The sequence below is a fragment of the Pelodiscus sinensis genome, chromosome 1 (genome assembly GCF_052426305.1).
Source record: "Pelodiscus sinensis isolate ZL-2025 chromosome 1, ASM5242630v1, whole genome shotgun sequence".
NCBI classification, from domain to species: Eukaryota; Metazoa; Chordata; order Testudines; family Trionychidae; genus Pelodiscus; species Pelodiscus sinensis.
In genome coordinates this window covers 231,958,166-231,972,046 of record NC_143052.1, presented here as the reverse complement: position 1 = coordinate 231,972,046, position 13,881 = coordinate 231,958,166, and the positions used below count along the sequence as shown (strand labels likewise).

At 48.2% G+C, this 13,881-nt stretch overlaps 1 protein-coding gene across 1 annotated transcript in view; it reads left to right on the top strand.

Annotated features, from left to right (window-relative positions):
• The first annotated feature begins 1,300 nt into the window (after nucleotides 1-1,300).
• LOC149525716 (gamma-aminobutyric acid receptor subunit gamma-3-like) overlaps nucleotides 1,301-13,881 on the top strand; it is a 49,095-nt gene continuing 36,514 nt past the window's right edge. Inside the window, exons 1-2 of the mRNA XM_089776656.1 lie at nucleotides 1,301-1,481; nucleotides 5,749-5,897. Coding sequence (XP_089632782.1) covers nucleotides 1,429-1,481; nucleotides 5,749-5,897 — 202 coding nt within the window. The 5' untranslated portion in view covers nucleotides 1,301-1,428. The remainder of the gene's footprint in view (nucleotides 1,482-5,748; nucleotides 5,898-13,881) is intronic.

The window sequence follows — 13,881 nt, the reverse complement described above, 5'->3', positions numbered from 1 at the left end:
TGTTTCTCAATTGATGTAATATAAATAAACGATTTTGACACCCCTTTTTGTTTCCAAGAAAGTGAGTATCCTTCGTTTGATGGAGAAAGGCACACACAGACCTGAAATAGTAAATAAATTACTAACAATATTTCCTCTACGATATTTTTAATCGCGGTGGGATGGCACATAGCGTACTGGTCATCCCGCATACTATTATGCTGATTGGCTTGGGACAAACTTGCTCGTCGGTCCTTATTTCCTGGGGTGGAGAATGCATTATGTAGACGTACCCCCTGTGAGCATGCTAGAGACTCTGGACGTTCTCTGCACACCTGTTGTACTACTCCTCCCTCCCCCAGCATCTAGATCAATTTAGAGTCTAGATCAATAATCTCATTTCACGGTTCTCAGGAATCACCCAGCCATCCCGTTTGGAACTAGGGTTACCAGGCGCGGATTGGACGGGGGGGGGGGGGGGGGGGTGCATTGCCAGACAGAGGGGTGCTTTCTTGGCCCCTTTCCCGGAGTTGTCTCCAAAAGAAGCGCAGATTCAGGCTTAACCGCGCCCTCCCGCCTCCACCTCCAGATGTGCTGGAGGGGAGGGAAGGGGTCTGAACCTCCCCTCCTCGCGCTCGTCGCTAGCCTCCTTCTAATGGTTGCAAGTGCTGAGACCTACCCGCGCGCGCCAGGAAACTCGCAGCGCCGGGCGCGCCGGGCTGGGCTGGCCTCAGCCATTGTCAGAGCGCGGCTCCTCCTCGCCAGGAGCGAACGGGAGAGAATGGGCTCCCGCCCGGGGGGACGCGCCCCGCCCGGCACCTGCAGCCCAGCGGGGGCTCTGGCGGAGAACCCGGCCCCGCTGCGGACTGGCATTTGACAGCGCCGGGGCGGGAGTTCCCGCTCCCGCTCCCCCGTGTGGCCCCTCGCGGGGGAGGGGCTCTCTCGCCGCCTCCGCGCCTCTCGGACGAGCCCGGGACCTGTTGGACGGGGAGAGGGACCCAGGTGCTCTGAGCCCGCTCGCGCAGCCCCCCCCCCCCCGCCTTCGGCTCCAGCGCCTGGCCGCGGGGCAGGGTCCGGGGGCATCCACTGGGGGGGCTGGCCCTCTCCCCCCCCCCCCACACCCGCTCTGCTGCCGCTGTGGTGCTGCCTGGTCTGCTGGCGGCTCCCGGCTGAAGGTGCTTGGCTCAGACAACTCGGCGAAGCAGGAGGGGCCGCCGCTTCCTTGCTGCAGCCCTTTGCCTGCCGGCGAGGGGCAGGGCGCGAGCTCCGCAGCCCCTGCCAGCCCGCGGCGCGCGGCCTGGGGGGGCTTGGCTGGGGGCTCGGGAGCCTGCGAAGGGGCTCGCGCCGGGCATCCAAGCGGAGCCGGAGACGAGCCCAGCCTCAGCCCTTTGGCGCGGGAGCGGCCGGCAGCCTTGACCCACCCGGCTGCACCTGCTCCCTGCTCGGATCATGTCAGCTAAGGTGCTGGTGCTTGTCCTGCTCCTGGCCGTGTTTCAAGCCTGGTAAGTCTGCGCCGGGCCGCCCCTGGCAGGGTCTGTCGCTCAGGCCGGAATAGCGGCCCAGAGTTGGGGAAACATTTAGTCCGGGAGCCCCGGGAGGCGACTTGCCCCCTGCCTTTCGCCCCCCTCATGCTCGGCAATATTTGTATCGGCCCGCCCTGCGCTGTAAGCAGATCAGCTAGTGAGGATCAACCCCCCCCCTCCCCCCAGCCCGCGTTAGTCCTTACACTTGGGCGGGTTTGTGTGCGAGTCCCGAGCCCCGGGTTGCCAGGCAAGGCTCGGGGGACTGAGGCGCTTCTGCCAGGGAGCTGGATCAAATCTCTCCGCTTCACCGGGCTCCGCAAAAAGTTTTCCCCTTACTTCGCTTGGCGTGGAATGAAGCGAGCCCTGACCTCGCCTTGCCAGCTGCGTCCTCGCTGCAGCTGGACCCACTTGACAGCCACGGCGCGGGGCTTTTCTGGCCGGGCGGTGTGAGACTGGGGCAAGACTAGCACTGAATCGGCGCGGGGGGAAGGGGGGCAGGAGTCTCCGAAGTACCCTGCTGCAGGAGAGGGAGCGACAGGACGCTGTGGCTGGAGGCAGGGGAGGCTGCCTAGGGGAGGGTCAATCAGACAAGCTCAACAACCAAGCCCCCGAAAGGCTCGTGCCAGCTTCTCCAGTTCTGTCACTGCAGCGGGTGCGAACGGGTCCTCTCAGTGTCTGGCGAGGCTGGTTGCTTCGGCAAGATCAAAGCCATGTGGCTTGGCTGCATTTCTTGCCTGAGGTTATCCGGGGTGCGGGGCTCCTTCGATCACAGTGTTACAGGGCTAGCAGAGCACCTTAGCGATCACAGCACAATCCACTGCGGAGCCATCGCTCTGCAAATGTCATCTCGGCACGACTGTGCCGTTTGTGAATAAGCCCCAGTCCCGTCTGTTGGGGGCTCAACCCCAGCCGGCCCTGCCTCCGAGGAACAGCCCCTTGCTCGCCTGAGTGCCAATGAGATGCATTGGAGAACTCCAGGAAGAGTTACTCAGGTGAGCAGGTTTTGCAGAATCGGGCTCTTCAAAGGAAGTTCCGGGCACTCAGCCACTCCGAGGATCAAGCCCTGAGAGATGGGAACTCCCTCTTGGGGGTGATCTTTTAAAACGAATCTAGAGTATTAAAGAGGAAAAAGGGGGCCATGCAAGGACTCTCCAGGAAGCTCTAATGAAGTGAGCTGGGGTTAACCCCCTCCCATTGACACCGCAGAGCTGTAGCGCAAGCTGCGCAGCAAATACTTTCCGTTTCAACTCAAAAAGTCACTGGCTAAGTTTCGGTAAGACCATTGCGTCTCCCATGGACCGCTGGCTGGGCAAACTGCCAGAGGCATCTCCCTTTAGCACAGCACGCTGAAAGACGCAGACACGTTTGGAGTTAACTTGCTGTGTCTCCCACACAATCTAGTGCATAGTCATTTTCCAGGCTGGAATACTGAATTCCCGAATAGGGAAGATTATCAGACTGTTTTTTTGTAAACCGAACAGCGAGGGTGGCGCGGCTTCTCAAACCCCCTCTGAGCTCACCTCTCACTATCTGCCACTCATTCCCCACAGAGGCAATTTCCCCCTCCCTATTCCCTCTTCCCGCAGCCCATGGTTACCTCATTGTTTATTAATGTTAGCTCTTCAGAGCAGATGGCAAGCTCTAGAAACTGAGGCTGCAGACAACTTTTACCAGTTAAATCTTCCTACAGCATTTCAAATGTGTTTTTTTGGGGAGAGGTCCCCCGTTCTTTTGTTTTCCAACTTTTCCTCTTACAGAAAAAAATCCTCATGTTGTAGGAACTTGAAGGGGTGACAGCTCAGCTTTCTATTGTATCTAGAAATCAGTCCCTCTTTCTCTGTGACTATTGAAAAGTCTTGGAATATGATTGTGGCTCCTTGGGAGTGGGGAACTAAGCAATTTTGTTAGGGCAATGCATCCTACATGTTTAGCAGATGCCTGTTGGTTTAGAAGCACATAAATGAAGGCGATAAAAGTGCTTGTAAAGATTTACATAATGCACAACACTGCAGTTAGCATGAATTATTCTGAATATTTTAGTTACCTCTCTCAACCCCCATGTTGCAATCGAACATCTAGATGAAAACACAAACCTCCAGAATGTCACTTTCTGGGAAACAATCTACTGGAGCAAGAAGATTTAAAGGATTAGGAAGTGTTAGATTATTGTTGATTATTATTTTTAAGGAAGCTATAATCTTAAATGGGAACATAGCCCTCATTTACACTCATACAGCCTGATTTCTTCTGTGGAGTTGCAAGGGTACAGCTCAGGACAGAATTTCCCCCCTTGAAAATACCTAGTTTTCAATGCAGATCATTAATTGTTGGACACAAGAAATATGTATAAAAATAGTATGTGTTTCAGAATGATTCTGAAAAATGTTAAGCCAAATATTTGTAATGTATCAGGGGTTTCATAGAAAATAAATCTTAGACTGAGTGATGAAAAAAAAAGGAACTGAAAGATATAACTCATGTGCCAGGAAAAAAAAGTTTCACCATTAAAAATGTGTCCTCCTATTTTAGCTTCATCCTACAAGTCTTCCACATAGAACTCCCAGTGGCTCCATTTAGAAATAATTCTATGTAGACTTGTGAGCAGGAAAACAACTCCCCTTCTCCCTGCAAGTCTTTTACATATGGTATATTCTTTGAAGGATATACATCTTTTATTCACTATGATAATTGTAGATGTTCCTTTATGTATACATAGTGCCTATCACAGGCAATCTGAACAGTCTAGACATTTAAACCATATAAAAATAATAATCCAATATACACACCACTCCTAAAGTACTCCTGAATCTATCAAAGAAGAAGTGAAAATAACTTGTAGGTCTAACTCAGCTCATCCTTTCATAAAAAGCTTGAGTAAAAAGTTAAGACTTGCAATATGCCCAGAAGGTCAATACATTAGTATTGAATGGGCAGGGGAGAAGACAAGTTTAAGAGTCTATAGGCCTTGTCTACATTGGGAGCATGACTGATGCAGCTGTATAAATACCTTTAGTTCTAATCTGGGCAAATCTCTAGTATAGCTGTGCCTTATGCATCTGATTCTCCATTGCTTTGCACCTTGTGTAGTCCTTCACACTTTCCAAAGTGGTGTAAAATTACATCAAATTGGAATGGCAGTATGTAATGTAGAAGACAATGGAGACCATTGAGATATTCTTCCAGCTGCATAAATGCAAATCTCTTGTTCCAGGGAGTCTCAAATGTGGTGAATAAATTAAATATGGTCTCTAAAATATAGAAACTCAAACCATAAAAGACTTAGAGAGTGAAGTCAACATTTGGCATTGTACTCAGAAAGCAACTGGTAGGACAGATGCAAATAATTCCCATGTGTAAAAACACTGTATGTTGTGCTAGTCAGGGATGCTGGAATATTTTTTATACTGGGGGGTGCTGACATCTACTGAACCAACCTTTAAACCCTGTATATAAAGGAAACCAGTTCAGTCCAGGAGATGTCACTGCCCCCCATCCTCCCACCTCTAGCTCCTGCACCTGTGGCACTAGGTGAAGTTTGTGGACAATTATTAGTTGTCAACTTATTTTAATGCCTTACTCACGTAACAAAGATAATCTACCTCTTATGGAAAGAGGAACCTTAGCTCCTGAAATGCCCAGAGTGCAGAACTATAAAAACAGAATGGCTTAGATTGTGAGATTCAGATTTACACAAGGCATTTTTGTACTTGAGAAAATCTGTATTACATTCAAGAAGCATGTTCTTAATTCTAACCCTTGTACCACATTAAGTTCTGAAATTCAATATCATTTATTAATAGGATGAAATGATCAGGAAGTATTAAAAGAGCTGAATTTTTAATATTCTTATTAGCCTGCTGTGCACGAGATGAATCAGTTGTGTTGAAGGAATCAGTATAATACTGCAGGATGTTCACCTACCACAGAATTCTGTTACCAGGTAGCCAGTTAGCTGTCAGTTAATAGGTTACTTTTATTTTTATTTTTTTTAAAGTTATCTAGTCTGCTACCTGTATTAATCCACAGAAGTTCCAGTGATAACCAGTGGAGTGGGATGGATTATATAATTATTTCCAATTAGTGCCCCCTACACAGACTCTTACTTCTGGCAATAAATACATCTTTTAATACAAATATTTCTAAAATTAGATGAAACAGAATAAAGAACTCAAACTCTTTGAACTACTTGTTGAGATGAGTCAATATAAATTTATGTAACATAACATTTGATTTTTTTGTATTGCAGTTCCAGGAAGGTTGAAGAGGATGAATATGAAGATGTAACAGGCAACCAGAAATGGGTATTAGCTCCAAAAACACAAGACACAGATGCGACTCTTATATTAAACAAGTTGCTGAGAGACTATGACAAAAAGCTTCGGCCAGACATAGGAAGTGAGTCCTCATTTTCTTTCTGTAGAAAATATACAAAGGTATCCAGCCTGAAATATTTTGTGTTTCTATTAATAGTGTTCTTGATTTGCAAAGTTAAGATTTAGATCCAAACTCTGACCACGTTCAGGAATGTTCAGGCATTTGGTTCAGGCTTGGTTCTAGTATAGACCATTCATCCTTGCATTTTATAGCTGTTTACAAATACTAATTCTCACAGTAGGAAGCTCAGCTTGATCAGATGTGTTTTACAACAGGACAGTTTGGTGGACAGCAATATTAAAATGTTTGTCCAGGATTATAACTGGTCATTGGCAGAATCAGGGATATATTTATTTCCATTCGATCACACAAGACAAAAAAGCTCTCTGGCATCCTGACAAATGATTAAAACGACAGTCCACAAAACTATCAAAAACAGCAAGAGAAGCCTAGTGGACTCATATCTGGCCCCCTTCCAACTGTGCCGTAAAACTACATAAGTTCCCTTGTGAAGGGCCTCCTGCAGATGAGAAGGAGGGGGCTGGATTTACCTCTGTGAAGAGGAAAGGCAGCTTGTGGGGAGTTTCCTAAATTTTCCAATCAGAAGCTAGAAGAAATGTCTCCAGGGTGATCAGATGGAATGTGGGAGTCTAGTGGCAATATGGATCTATTATAGGAATTGGATTCGAAAAAACCCAACAGATACCTTTCTTTAATCAACTATTTTCACTCATTTGTCAATGAGCAGGATCTTTTCTTCCATAACACAAGATGTATAGTTCTATCTCCCATTTTATCATTCCTTTGGTCATAACCTTTGAGAGAGGGAAATAAAGAGTCAGTTTCTCTTTTTCATTTCCCTCACCTTATGTATGGGCAGAGGAACAAAAAGGGTGAGGGAATTAACCTTAAGATGTCCAACTGTGCATGCTCTGCTACTGATAGAGTTTTACAGAGAGATCAGGGAGATAATCCCTAGCCCAGAGTACAAACAGAACAGAAATATGGTGACACCAAGCATATTTAATCTGCCCTCTAAAAGTCCTCCCTTCTGGACAGTTTAGAGATGAGTAGGAGCTGCCTATTGTTATAACAAATGCTAAACAGCTAGGCAGTAGTACAATGTTAATAAATCTATCCTATGCTGATAAAACATCTCTACATAGGACTCTTTAATTAGTAAGTACAGTTACATTTTCATCATGCTGGCAAGGAGCACAACTGATAGAAGTTTGTGCTTTTGCTGTACAGCAACAGTTAATCTTTCCATCTCCCTAATTTACTAGACAGGTTTCAGCAAATCTTTGATACCTGATGGAGTCATGTTCTTCTGAGCTGCAGTGAGAACAAGGTTTCCAGCTAGCAGTAACATCTACAAGAAATGCTAGGGACTGATATTTCAGTTTGCTCTGTACAACCTGTCCTCAGATCAGCAACTTTGGAGATAAATCATCTCTCTCTGACACAGACTTGAACAGGATAAATTATGGGATGCTTCTGGGGGCGAGCTAATAATTCAGAATCCAGGAATGAGTTCTATAAGATTAGTAGTGGTCGTATATTTTCTACAACATTGGAAAGGTCATTTAGTGCCAAAATAATTCCCATTATCTCTCCCTCCAAACAGTCACAAATCTTGTTTTCGATAAAGCAGTTACATTACTGAGCACAGGATAAAGCATTTATAGTTCTGGAATCTGTTGGTTGAGTTTATGTATAGGATTACCATAATTTCAGTCCTGCAAGTAAGTGTTCCCCAGTCATTAATTAACTTATCACAACACCGCTGTGGTGGAGGGAAATAATATTGCCATTTTATAGGTGAAGACTTGTGGCGCTTGCCCAAGGTCAAACAAGAAGCCCCAGGGAAGATCAGATATTAATCCCAAACCTCATGCATCCCCTGCCAGGACTGCAATATCACCCCTTCCTCTCCCACGGAGCACAGTAACGAGTGGCTTTATTGAGCTAGAGAGTACAATGCTCCTAATTTCCAAAGCGTGAGAGCTAAGGAAAAGAACTAACCTAAATTTTCTCTCACGAGCTTCCAGAGATGTAAACATATCACTTGAGATAGATAAATGTTGTATATTAATCTTCCTACCTTAACTGAGGCATCTGTATCAAAATGGTATCTTGGGGGAAAATACATTAGACATCATGGGGCATAAAAGAGAAATCACAGTTTGGAATACTAAGAAAAAAATTGCGGTACGTAAGATACCAACTATACCACTGAGTTGAAAACAATGTTTCGTAACCAGGCAGAAGTTCAACTGCTGATAGACACAGAGTTAAATCTTGTACTGAGGTCCAACAGACTACTCATTAGCAGGGCCGGACCGAACCATTCCAGCGCCGCGGGCACACAGTTGAATTATGCCCTGGGTTGGGGGAGGGCGCATGCACAGCCCCACTCCCACACTGGCGCGTGGGGGAGGGCGCGTGGAGCTGGCGGCGACAGGACACATGTACCCAACCCAGCCCAGACTGGCTAGCCCGGGGCCGCCCAGGGCAGGCCGAGCCTGGCTGTGCAGGGCCCAGCGGCCCCGGGGGGAAGGGCGCTGCTGGCCAGTGCTGCGGGGGTTAACGCTGCCCCCACCCCGGATGGCTGCTGCAGGGTGACCACTGAGAGCTGCTGCAGCCTGCGATCTGGGAGCCGGATGGGCGGCGTGTAATGGCAGTTATAAGGGGTGCTGAGCCCCTTACAGCTGCCATCACACGCCCCCCCATAGGTTGGCGCCCTGGGCAGCTGCCCAGCTAGTCCATGCCTTAATCCGGCCCTGCTCATCAGGGCTTTCCATTTGTTCAACATTTCCTGTTTTTAATGGAGCAGCAGCTATTCACCAATCTATGCAACTTTTGCTCTGCATTTGGTTTTTCTAGTTTTTTTACGAGTCCAAGGTTTTTGATAATGGAGGCTTAAAATTAGGCTCTTAAACAGGTGAACTGATTCTCAAAAGTGCTAAGCACCCAGCAGCTCCCAGGGAAGTTAATGAGAGCAGCTGAGGGTTGCAACACTTTTGAAAGTCAGACTATGTCTTCAGAGGTCTGTTTAGGTCAGGGCTGGGAAAAATATGACTTGCAAGCCTGCTGGATCTGGCTCCCTGCTTGCCCCTCCTCCCTCACGCTGCTCAGAAAATATACTGAGGAGCCCTGTTTGTCTTTGAACAGCTGTGAGCCCAGGGGGAGGGGTGGAGAGGCTTTACATGCTGCCCTCGCCCTCAGCATAATCCCATTGGCTAATTTTCAGGCCAATGGCAGCTTCCTGCTTGAAGAACAGACACAGTATGAAGCAGCAGGCTCATAGCTATTAACAGACCCACATGACCCCTACAGCCAGTGCAGGGTGAGGCAGGCAGGGAGCTCACCTGCTGGGCTGTTGGCTGGAAGTCTCCTAGGTAAGTCTCCTGAACAGAACCTGCTTCTGGCACCCCAGGCACTTTCTCCCCAAACCCTCTTTCCCCTTTTCCTGCACCCATACTCCCTTCCAGACCCTGCACTCCAATCATATGTCATAACCTCTTCCTGCCCTAGGCCGCAGCCAAAATTCCAACACCCCCTCTTGCACCTCCATCCCCTGTTCCAGATTGCATCTCCATCTTTCACCCAAACTCCCTCCCAGACCTCACACTGCTTCTGCCCATGGTCTCTGAGGGTGTGTCTAGACTACATGGCTCCGTCAACGGAGCCATGTAGATGAGTTTACTAGACATAAAGGCATAAAGGATCTGATGACAAAGGGTTCTGGGGTTGGCTGATCCCCATCTAGACTACCGCGCTGTACCGGCAGTCAGCTGATCAGCACAGCGTGGTGGCCATTTTGATGTCAATGAAGCGGTGATTATTTAAATCGTCACTTCATTTTGCTATGTCTAGTAAACTTATCTACATGGCTCCGTCGACGGAGCCATGTAGTCTAGGCACACCCTGAGTGCCCACATGACATACTTCAAGTGTTTTAATACTCAAACAGTCACAGTGCATCTCAGCCAGGAATAGCACACTTATTAAGTGTCCTGAAGGGAATCTGAAAGCACAGGAGGCTCACACTGTTGGCAAGTATTGGAAAAATCACTATCTTTCCAAATCCACCTTCAGTGCTTCCAAAGATTTGGGTTTTAACTGTTGTATTGGACACTTCCCATTATGTCATAGAAAAGTAATTGTATTCTGGGAAAAAAAAGTGTCTCAAATTAACAGCTTGTACTAGAGGATTCATAGAAGTGTTTAGCATCTGGGCCACACCTTTACTATCAGTCATAGTCACTGGACTAATGATACCAGCTCTGGGGCAAGCTATTGTTGCAAATTGCACCAAAGTCCAGAAGCTGGTGCATTGTCTCTTACCTGGAAAACTCCTCTACTGTGCTCTGCTGCTTCTCCCACAACCAGACATCAAAGGCCTGCTCCAAATTCCACTGAAGTCAAAGGAATGCCTCATTTATTTCTGTGAGCTTTGCATCAAGCCATAATGGCCAGATTCACAAAGGGACTTAGGCACTACAGTACTTCACCCATAGGTGTGCTGTTGCCTTGTGGAATTCACAGTCCCAAGCTTGGCAGAATAGTTCATATGTGGGGGACAGTTGGGCTTTTAAAAAGGGAATTCACAGAAGTCAGCAAGTTGTTTTGGATCAGGGATACAAATCCTGGTCTCCTACCTTCCAAGTTGTCGCATCTAGTCGGGCAGAGTGCTCTCTCTTTCCTGCTGAAGCTGTTCCACTCTCACTATTAATTAATTCAAGGATGTTACCGTGACTTACAGACTTCCCAGGTGAATGCCTTACTACAGAGCTGTGATGGATTGGAAGAGGGCTGGCCAGCAGTCAGTGACTAAAGGGGGTGTTGGCAGGGAACCAGGAAACCAATGGGAAAAGGTGTTGAAATTTGAATTAGAATTGAACCAGACAGAACTACCATGCCTACAAAGAATACTGGGCATGCAAATGGACTAGGCCTTTAAACACAGATTGTAAGTAGATAGGGAAATGTCTATTTAAATGTGATCAGATTTTCTTTGTTTTGTTGTTTGGTTAAACTTCTCGGTGCTAAATCCACCTCCCGTACACTGTATTTTAAGCTGTATCCCAGAGATGTCATTTCTCTGTGATTTAGTCCATTCTTTTCTCATTTACTCTAACACCTAGCAACTAAGTATACTTTATCAAGTGTATCTTTTTGTTTTGTTAGTAAAAGCATCTTTTTTTAAGGTGATGATTTGATTCTTATGTCCTGGAAGGTAATAGGAGGTCTGTGTATGCATTTCAAAGACTGAGAGATCAGCTATCAGAGATCGCAGTTTGTTTTTTTCTTTTTTTTTCAAGCTCTTTTGTAGTAACAGAGCTTGGGGATACCTCCCAAGTGCTTCCTTCCTGGGTTCAAGAAGACATGGGTTTTTGGTTTACTTGGTGGTGGCAACCTATCTTCCAAAGCCAGGGAATCTGTGATTTTGGGGAACTTTTAAGCAGAAGCGTATAGAGGCAAGGTATTTTAAGGTCTTTTCCAGGCCCCCACCTTCTGCACTCAGGGTATGTCTACACTCAATGTTAGTTCGAACTAACGGACGTCAGTTCGAACTAACATTCATAGCCGCTACACTAGCGCTCCGCTAGTTCGAATTTGAATCGAACTAGCGGAGCGCTTAGTTCGAAATAGGAAAACCTCATTTTACGAGGATTAAGCCTAGTTCGAACTTACTAGTTCGAATTAAGGGGTGTGTAGCCCCTTAATTCGAACTAGTGGGAGGCTAGCCCTCCCCAGCTTTCCCTGGTGGCCACTCTGGCCAACACCAGGGAAACTCTATGCCCCCCTCCCGGCCCCGGACCCCTTAAAGGGGCACGGGCTGGCTACGGTGCCCGTGCCAGGTGCAAGCCTGCCAGCACCCAGCCAGCAGACCCTGCACCTGGCACGGCACAGAGCCACCCACCCGATGTCCCCCAGCCCACCCCCTCTTCCCGGGACCAGGCTGGCGGCTCCCGGGAGCTTGCCCTGGACCGCAAGAGGCAGGCACCTTCCGGGGCTAGTGTGGACATCGTGGACCTCGTCCACGATCTCTGCACTAGGCACAGGAAAGTGGCCGTCTAGGGCAGGAGAGCTGCCAGCCTGGCCACCCAGGAGCAGGTGTACATGAAAATCAAGGTGGTCCACTGAGACCCCCGACCCTGAGCCCTGAGCTTACAATGGCCGTCCAGGGTCAGACAAAAGGTCCATCTAGCCCAGTAGCCTGTCTGCCGACAGCGGCCAACCCTAGGGACCCTGGAGGGGATGGACCGAAGACAGTGACCAAGCCATTTGTCTTGTGCCATCCCTCTCCAGCCTTAAACAAACTTTGGGCAGGGACACCACTCCTACCCCCTGGCTAATAGCACTCCATGGACCCAACCTCCATGACTTGATCTCACTTCCCTTTAAACTCTGTTCTAGTTGTAGCCTTCACAGCCTCCTGCAGCAAGGAGTTCCACAGGTTAACTATTTGCTTTGTCAAGAACAACAACTTTCTCTTACTAGTTTCAAGCCTGCTACCCATTCCTTTCCTTTGGTGTCCTCTAGTCCTTCTTTATGGGAACTAATGAAAAACTTTTCTGTATGCACCCTCTCCACCCAACCCTTGCTTTTAGAGACCTCTATCCTGTCCCCCCTCCATCTCCTCTTTTCTAAGCTGAACAGTCCCAGTCTCTGTAGTCTCTCTTCATCTGGGACCTGTTCCCAACCCCTGATCATGTTAGTTGCCCTCCCCTCTCCCAGCCTTTCTCTTCCCCTCTCTCACCTCCTTTTCCCAGTCTCCCCCAGTTTTGTTCAATAAAGACAGAGTCAGTGTTGGAAGAAACATTATCTTTATTTTGTACATCAGGAAGGGGGGCTAGGGAAGGGTAAGTGGAAGGAGGTGAGGGAGGAATGGGGTACGAGCCCCCGATGGGGAGGACTGGGCTGGCTCTGCGGGTTTCTGGGGGGTGGAAGCTCTCCTGCAGCCCCCCAATTGCCCCCTCTCCCCAGATGGCAGCCTGCGGCAAGTGCAGCCGGGCTGATGGCCGAGTGGTGTGATGTGCCCAGTGTGGGCACTCCGGGCACTCCAAGCCAGGACTGGTTTTCAAGCGGGGCACCCCTGAGAACTGTCTGTTCGGGGTGGGGGTCAGGTCCCTTTAAGCGCAGCCCTCAGCTAGCCTGAGACAGCATCTCCACGCTCTAAGTCCTCCTCTGATGCCCTGCCGGCACTGCTTCCGGCCAGCCTTAAGCCCTGTTCAGAGTCCACTCAATGTGGACATGCTAGTTCGAATTAGCAAAACGCTAATTCGAACTAGTTTTTAGTTCTAGACGCGTTAGTCCGAATTAGTTAATTCGAACTAAGGGCTGTAGTGTAGACATACCCTCAGAGTGTCAGAGTAAGGAAGAGCCTTGACAGGAGCTATTGGTTATAGTGTGTTTGTGTGTGGAGGGCAGGGGAGGAGGGAGGGCTGGCTTTTTCTTGACAAGAAAGGACTGAGTTGGCTCTGGAAACTAACTCCAGGAGAAGGTTCACACCTGTGAATCCTGGTCAAAGACAGGGATTTTTTCTGCCAACTGATTAGTTCCCTAAGTCCCTTGGTAGATGCGGTCCCTAAGCACTACCCCATCCTTAGCATTTCATTCCTGGCTAGATTACTTGGTTTCCTGCTCAGCTTTCAGACATCCTTTCTTGGCATCTAACTCTCCTCATACAATGCATAGGGAGCCTAGATATCTAACAAAGGGCTGAAAATTCCACTGGGCATAAGGACATCTAGGACTCAGGCACTGAAACACTGATGCCATGTCAACCCTGGCAGATGTAAAGCACTGGTAGTTACAGCACAGTTCATAGTGTGCTTCAAGAAAATCACTGTCGTCTGTCCACACTGTGCTCCTTGTGATGGTGGAGTGCGTGCATATTAGCAACTCTTGTAATGCCACAGAGAGCACTGGGGGTAGAATGTGACAGAGAGTGAATGTATGTGTATGAAGGGCAGGAGGGGATACTGTGTTTTAG